This window comes from Oncorhynchus clarkii, chromosome 4 (assembly GCF_045791955.1).
Source record: "Oncorhynchus clarkii lewisi isolate Uvic-CL-2024 chromosome 4, UVic_Ocla_1.0, whole genome shotgun sequence".
Classification (NCBI taxonomy): domain Eukaryota; kingdom Metazoa; phylum Chordata; class Actinopteri; order Salmoniformes; family Salmonidae; genus Oncorhynchus; species Oncorhynchus clarkii.
This window is the reverse complement of record NC_092150.1, coordinates 71,836,288-71,844,128: the sequence shown is the minus strand read 5'-3', so window position 1 is coordinate 71,844,128 and position 7,841 is coordinate 71,836,288. Positions and strand designations below refer to the sequence as shown.

Below are 7,841 nucleotides of genomic sequence, written 5' to 3'. Positions count from 1 at the left end.
TATCGCGAGACAACTGGGCTGTGAGTGTAAATGCAATGTTATCTTACGTACATAGCCATTTTGTTCATATCAGAAAGATCAGTCAGTAGTGACTGTCTCACCTGTATGTTGAGAATCAGGGCGTGGTATCGGGCAGTGAGCTGGGTGGCTCTGGTGCTGACCCGGCTGCTGATGTGGGTCTCCTCCAGGACCTGCTGGGCCAGAGCAGACAGCCCATCCACCTCACTCTGCCGGGCTAGCACACTTTCCTGCCACAGCTGCACAACCATTCACAGAGAAAGTCAGAGTTACAATTAGATACTGTAGATGGTTTATATCAAAATGCTATTATTTTGACATCCCATGCCAAAATTGTACCTGTTGGTTTGAGACCATTGAGACACAGCCTAACAGTGTGAACGATCCTTCAACAGACAAACCACAGTCTCTTACCTCTCTCTATCTAACCCCTACCTGGAGCTGCTTTAGCTGGGCATCCTTGGAAGCGCTGTCAGACCTGCGATGTCCACGGATGTTGGCCTTCCCCTCCATGTCCTCCAGCCACAGGACCAGGCTCTGGAACCTCTGGCCCATCTGCCTGAGCCTGCCCAGGGTAGAACCCAGCGTGGCCCTAGTCTCCCCCAGCCGGGCCTGGTAGGCCCCCCACTCACGCTGTGCCGTGTCTAGGGCTCGGTCCTCAATCTGAGGCGCGCCCCACGGAATCACCCCATCCCTGCTTGACAGCAGGGAAGAGAGCAGGGACTGGCCCTGGGAGCAGCGCTCCTGGAGGAGCTGTGGAGGAGAGGGAGAACGGAGGTACAAAATAGCGAGGCGGGTTGATACAGTAGAGCTGGGACGATAAAAAATGGCCTTTCTCTTACCGAAGCATTTTGCATACAGCAGTAATTTTCTGTGATTTTGCTACACAACGTTCCTGTAGATTGTACTACAACTATTGAGTTCATGGCACCACTTTACAACTGGAGTAGACAGTAGTATGGTTTTGATGCACCCGCAGAACAGAGCAGAGTGCGCCATTTGCAGTGAATAGGCCTACATCAAGTATAGCCTAGGCCTAGCGCTGGAAAGCACTTGTAAGGCATTGGCCTACATTTACTGATAGATTAACCATAACATGATAGCCATAACATCATATTTAGAGTTAGTAATCTAGCAAAGTGTTTTGAGTTCCCACTTCCTCAGGTGGTTAAAAATATAGCCTATCGCTGAAGAGACCCAATGAAATCTGATCATTCTGGATCCTATTTTGACAGGTTGCACATCAAAATACCAATCATGCATTATTTGGATATGTTATATGAAATAGCTTCCTTTTTGACTCATCGGCTACTATCTCTGGAAAGAAATCATCTAGAGCCCTGCCGATAACGGAAAGTAACTGTCCATTAAAACATTTTACTTTATCATAGTATTTATTGTTAACGAGCAAAATCGTTACATTTATCACAATATAACTTGGTGTCCCAACTCTAGCACCCCCCAAAAAGTATTTATAGATGATTTATCGTTATTGCAAAAAATGAGACTATTTATCACAATATGGATTTTTGTCCATATCGCCTAGCTCTATGATACAGTAACATACCAATATCAAGTTCAACATGATGCAGTATGTACAGTATCAATTCTAATTCTGAACCTATCAGAAGCTCTCTGCTTTCACTATGTGTTTAGATCATTCTAAAACCAACATTACACAGCTGGTCAGTGCTACAGCTCTGCTATAGCTCCTCATTCAAAACCAACTGACACACTATCCAGGATCCTTGGGACGTCCCTACCCCATTGAAGTTGAAATGTAAAATGGTTAAGGTAAGGGTTAAGGTTAGGGTTAGGTAAGGATGCCGGAGAGCACTGACCCACACCAAACCAGGCATATAGTAGGCTGTACTGTACTGACCTGTATCTGCTGTAGTGTGTTCTCCAGGGTGTCCACATCCCCCTCTGGGTGGGACAGAGAGCCCAGGGTTCCCTGCTCCTGCTCCAGCCAGTCTTCAAACATGTGCAGCCCCCTCTGGTACTCCTGATGGGCCAGGACCAGATCCTTAGCCTTGTAGACTGCAGCCTGGAACACGACACAGGGAGATTCCATGTAGAGATACCACATGACTGGGTTACCATTTCAAGTATTGGGTCCCAAACTCAAACTATTTGGCCTCTTAGGCCTTTTCAGTTATCTTGTGACCTACAAATAAAATAAAGCTACTTCATTAAGCCATTAGCCAGTCCTGGGAAAGACTACCTTTAAGGACATGAAGGGAAACAGGACATGGTGGAGACAGGAGTATGAAGGCTCTGGGTACCTTGGCCTTGTCTGTGATGGCGGTGTATCTCTCCTGTAGGCTGTGTACCTCCTGATGGGTAGTGTATTGTTCAGCCATGTTGGAGCCCTTGGTAGCGATGGTCTCTAATGGACTGCGGTGGCTCAGGACCTCCTCATATAGAAGCTAAAACACATACAGTATCACATTAACCAGCTGTGGATACAGCATAAGAACATGATAGATGAAATACTTAAAACGTCTAACTTAAAAAAAAAGATCCCTTCTTAGTGTGAAAATCAACAACACTACAAGGTTATGATGGTGGATTGCTTTTAGTTATTTTCAGGAGTCAAAGCCCTTTATATTGTAAAGGTGTAGATTCCCTCCATCCACCACCAATGTGAAAACACCCATCCATTACAATGAGTCCAGTACTGTACCTTGGTCTTTCCCAGGTTGGCGGTCTTGTCTCTCATCTCAGAGTACTGTCTGTCTGAACAGCCCAGAGTTGTCTCCACGCGCTCCATCCACATGATAAACTGGACCACGTCCTCCTGGTAGCTGGTCCACTGAGACAGGGCCCCCTCCAGCTGACTGGATCAGGAAACACACACATTCATTCTTTAGGGTTACTGACTGTTAGGGTCATTCTACAAAAATGGTGGCTTTTTGACCAGCCAACTTTTTAAAATGTCATTATTTTTTACTTGTAGCTACTGATAGAGCCAGCTGCTCCTACAAAGTCAACAGACCAAATCAGCTGGGATAGACTCACTGGAGTGTCAACACAAATAACCTTGAGTGTATTATAATCTAATACTAATCTTATCATCTGATAAATGGCAAATATGATTATTATTATTATTATCTAATACAATGAATGCCTATTTTTCTTTGTCAAATGATTGCCTGATAACATTGTCTTATTTCCTACCATTTAACCCTTTTGACCTCCTAGATTAAATCGATTGATTAAAGTCAAATTGGCTAACCGATGAATATGTCTCCTGACCTTTTACACTGGATGGAGGCAGACAGCAGAGAGTCCCAGGAGTCCTTAAGGTCCTGGATCTGTTTTCGGACCACGGGGACCCCCTCAGCAGAGGTATTCCTCTGGACAGCCTCACCACGTGTCAGCAACATCTTCAGCTGGATCTCCCTCTCCTGACGGGCCGCCAACAGGGCCTGGGGTAACACAATCACAGATAGGATACAACCACAGACACAGTTTTAGATACAGTTACAACCACAGACACAGTTTTAGATACAGTTACAACCACAGACACAGTTTTAAATACAGTTACAACCACAGACACAAACACAGACAAAGAGTAGTTGTTGTACACTAGACTTGAGAGCTTCAGAATGTTTACAAGAGGGGGGTAACCCCTGATACTACACATTTATAGGTTAGATATCGATTTGTAATCACTTTTGAGAGATGCAACTTTTTCTCGATCTTTGGGCAGTCTTCCATACCTACCTCCATCTGTATCATCCTGTCCTCCAGTACAGTCTTGTCGGCGGTGGGGGAGAGGCAGGTGTTCAGGATCCTCTCAGCCTCAGACACCCAGTTCTGGAGCTCCGTCAGACCCTGGGAGAACAGACGGTGCTCCCCTACGATACGCTCTATCCTGGAGGCCTTGTCCTGGAGGAGACCAAGCAGAGCTACTTAAACAAGGTACACGGTATAGAGGTACATAGAAATGGTTTGAAGTGGTAGCATAGACCAAGGATAAAATAAGACCTTTCAAGGTTTTCCTTTCACTCAGGAAAATCTCATATTTTCTGCAGAAAATATGCTGGTCTAGTGGTAATGGCACAGCCTCTTGCATACCATTTGACAGAGTTGGCACAGGTTTGAATCTGGTCCTATGCCCTTTGACATAGGACTGGATCTTTCCCCACTATCATCCTATCTGTCCAATAAAATCAAAACATGTTTTTATAAATCTGGCCATGGTTATGGTATGGACAAGAAAATAATACAGGGGCAACCTTTTCTTTCCCGCTTAACATATCCACAGCGCTAGCAACAAGCGGCTTTCTCAAGTGATTTTCTTCCTCCTGTTTCTATGTTACTGAGAGAAGACCTATAAATAGCATAGCTCGCTAGATTGCTTCAGAAGGTCAGCCAAATACTAGCATAGCAGTATTTCCTATCTGGTTTTTCAGTGAGCATGGTTATATGCACACAATTATACAATTATTGTGGATAGTCAGATTAATAGAATAGTTTGTTTAAAACGTTTCCATGCTGTGCAAGAAGAACAATTTCCCTAATAATCATGTTTACATGGACACATCTGAAACTTCTGATAAAAGCAGAAAATCACCAATCAAAATAAACGTTTTACCACTGTCATGGTTCCACCTGTCACCAGAGGGCGGCAGAGACCGTCCTAGAGACATTAACGACACTCAGGCGTGTCTTATTTACTCATTATTGATTTCCCTGTTAAAAGAGGTGTGGTTTCTGTTGTCCTTTGCAGAAGCTTGAATTATGTAACGTGTGCTTACGTTTCCTGAGTGAGTTTTCGGCTATCGTTTCTCCGTAAAGTATTATGTTATCCTTAACCACTCATTCCTTGTCTGGTCTCTTCTCTGCACCTGGGTCCAAACTCACCACGTCACAGCAAGCTTCTGCCTAAACATGGACCCAGCAGAGATCATCCAGATCAAGAATGTTGTAACCCACAAAGGAGCACTGCTGGGGCGGTAGCAAGAACAACTCTCCCAAATATCAAAGACCATCCAGGCACTTACCGACTCCCTCCAACCACAGTCCAACCTTAACCCAGGAGGAGCCAATGCCCAGGTCTCATTTCCCAGTGCTACAGGCATCGCTGTAGTTCCTCCAGGGAATCTGCACCGGGAACCCAAGATCCCAGCCCCCAAGCGGTATGCCGGCGACCTGGGAGGATGCAAGGGGTTCCTCATCTCAGTGTTCTCTTGTGTTCGAGCAACAGTCTTCCTCGTTCCACACCGATCGGACCATGATCACCTACATCATCTCTCTACTCTCGGGCAAGGCCCCGGCGTGGGCAAAGGCGGTGTGGCAACAGCAGCCACCATCGTGAAGCTCCATAATAGCCTTCACTGCCGAGCTGCGACGAGTCTTCGACCACCCAGTCGGCGGACGAGAAGCGGCCAGCCGACTGTTCAACATCCGCCTAGGGGCTAGACAAGTGGCTGACTTCAAGTCCCTGATAACGCTGGAAATCAGGATCGACAACCGCCTCCGGGAACGTGTGAGACAGCACCTTTTTGACACCACCCCAGTATCTTGGTTTCCTGAGTACCCCAAGCCCCCCGAACCCAGCATTGAAGAGCCCATGCAGCTGAGACGCACACATCTGAGACCAAAGGAGTGTGACAGGCGCATGCACAAAGGCTGCTGCCTCTACTGCGGATGTCCCGGCTATCTCCGTGCTACATGCCCAGAGCTGACGGGAAACGCTGGTGCTCGCAAGGACAAGGGGAGACCCTGACGAGCTGTGCGGTTAACCCCAGGCTACCCAGTCAATGTCTGTCACTACCTGCAACCCTCCACTCGGACAACCGTCAGCACCAGATTCAAGCCTTCATGGACTACGAGGCTGCAGATAATTTAATTGATCAAGACTTTGCCATAGAATTACAAATCCCCTGCATGAAATGTCCCATCCCTCTGCAGATTCAAGCCCTCAATGGCCACCCCATTGGCTCTAGCCAGGTGGAATATCAGACCAAGCCCATTCTACTGCAAGTTGGGGTGAATCACTCAGATACTCATAGTTTTATTTTAAACACAGCTCCCGAGAACCCCCTTATCCTAGTGTACCTCTGGCTAGCACTACATAACCCACTACTCTGCTGGTCCACAGGGACCTAATAGACTACATCATTTGGGACTGGCCATCCCACATATGCTCTCTCTAATTCTCTCTTTCTCTCTCTCGGAGGACCTGAGCCCTAGGACCATGCCCCAGGAATACCTGACATGATGACTCCTTGCTGTCCCCAGTCCACCTGACTGTGCTGCTGCTCCAGTTTCAACTGTTCTGCCTTATTATTATTCGACCATGCTGGTCATTTATGAACATTTGAACATCTTGGCCATGTTCTGTTATAATCTCCACCCGGCACAGCCAGAAGAGGACTGGCCACCCCACATAGCCTGGTTCCTCTCTAGGTTTCTTCCTAGGTTTTGGCCTTTCTAGGGAGTTTTTCCTAGCCACCGTGCTTCTACACCTGCATTGCTTGCTGTTTGGGGTTTTAGGCTGGGTTTCTGTACAGCACTTTGAGATATCAGCTGATGTACGAAGGGCTATATAAATACATTTGATTTGATTTGATTTAGACTGGGGTAAGAACTGCCAGACTAAATGTCTAAGAGCCCCACCTAGAGCCTTGCCGCGTCCCCCTGCATCCATTGAAGAACCAAGACTTCTCTGCTCTCCCTCCCGAATACTTCGACCTTCAGTAAGAGGCAAGCCGCCACCCTCCCTCCTCATCGTCCATATGACTGCACCATAGAACTCCAACCCGGCTCCACCCCTCCCCAGGGCCGTCTTTACTCCCTCTCGATCCCTGAAGCTGCAGTCTTGGACATTTACATCCGGGAGTCGCTGGAGGCAGATTTAATTAGATCCTCAAAATCCCCAGCTGGTGCAGGGAGAGAAAGGATGGAGGTCTGCGTTCCTGCATTGTTTACCGAGGGCTGAACAGGATCATGATTATGAATCGTTACCCCCGATGTCCGCCGCCTTGGAGCTGGCCCAATCTGCCCAATTCTTCACCACTGGACCTCCTCAATGCTTACAATCTGAATGGATGAATGATGAATGGAAGACTGCCTTTAACACCCATAGTGGCCACCATGAGTATTTAGTCATGCCATTCGGATTATTGAACTCACCGGCAGTCTTCCAAGCATTTGTCAATGATACTCTCGTCGTTGTTTATCTCAACGACATCCTAATCTTCTCCAAGATCCATCCGGGAAACACATCCTGTACGTCCGCAAAGTCCTTAGATGCCTCCTGCAGAGTCAACTACACATCAAGATTGAGAAGTGGGAGTTCCATGTATCCCAAGTCTCTTTCCTGGGCCACATGATCTCTACCGCCAGCATCCAAATGGACCCTGTTAAGGTTAGGGCGGTCACTGACTGGCCCCGTCTCGCCTCACTTAAACAAGTCCAGCGGGTCCTCGGGTTTGCCAATTTTTAAAGGTGTTTTATACACAACTTTGGTGGGGTGGCAGCGCCTCTCACGGCTCTAACCCACTAGTCCCAGACCCGTTTTAGCTGGACCCGAGAGGCTGCCAGGGCATTCATCGAGCTCAAGGGACATTTCACCTCCGGACCCATCCTCGTTCATCCTGATCTTAATCATCTCTTCATGGTAGAGGTGGAAGCCTCGGACACCGGAGCAGGGACTGTCCTTTCACAGCAGAATAAGGGGGACAGAGACTGCACACGTGCCTTCCTGTCCAAGCGGTTCTCGCCAGCGGAACACAACTACGATGTAGGCAACCGGGAGCTCTTGGCAGTCAAGTTGGTCCTTGAGGGTTGGAGACACTGGTTGGAGGGGG

General features: G+C 47.5%; 1 protein-coding gene across 1 annotated transcript in view; it reads right to left on the bottom strand.

The window, feature by feature from the left end:
• LOC139407237 (spectrin repeat containing, nuclear envelope 1a) overlaps positions 1–7,841 on the bottom strand; it is a 168,531-nt gene that overhangs the window by 92,653 nt on the left and 68,037 nt on the right. The window contains exons 61-67 of the mRNA XM_071150836.1: positions 3,748–3,912; positions 3,277–3,449; positions 2,705–2,858; positions 2,304–2,447; positions 1,901–2,065; positions 454–771; positions 102–257 (exon numbers count right to left, since the gene is read on the bottom strand). Of these exons, the coding sequence (XP_071006937.1) occupies positions 102–257; positions 454–771; positions 1,901–2,065; positions 2,304–2,447; positions 2,705–2,858; positions 3,277–3,449; positions 3,748–3,912 (1,275 nt within the window). The remainder of the gene's footprint in view (positions 1–101; positions 258–453; positions 772–1,900; positions 2,066–2,303; positions 2,448–2,704; positions 2,859–3,276; positions 3,450–3,747; positions 3,913–7,841) is intronic.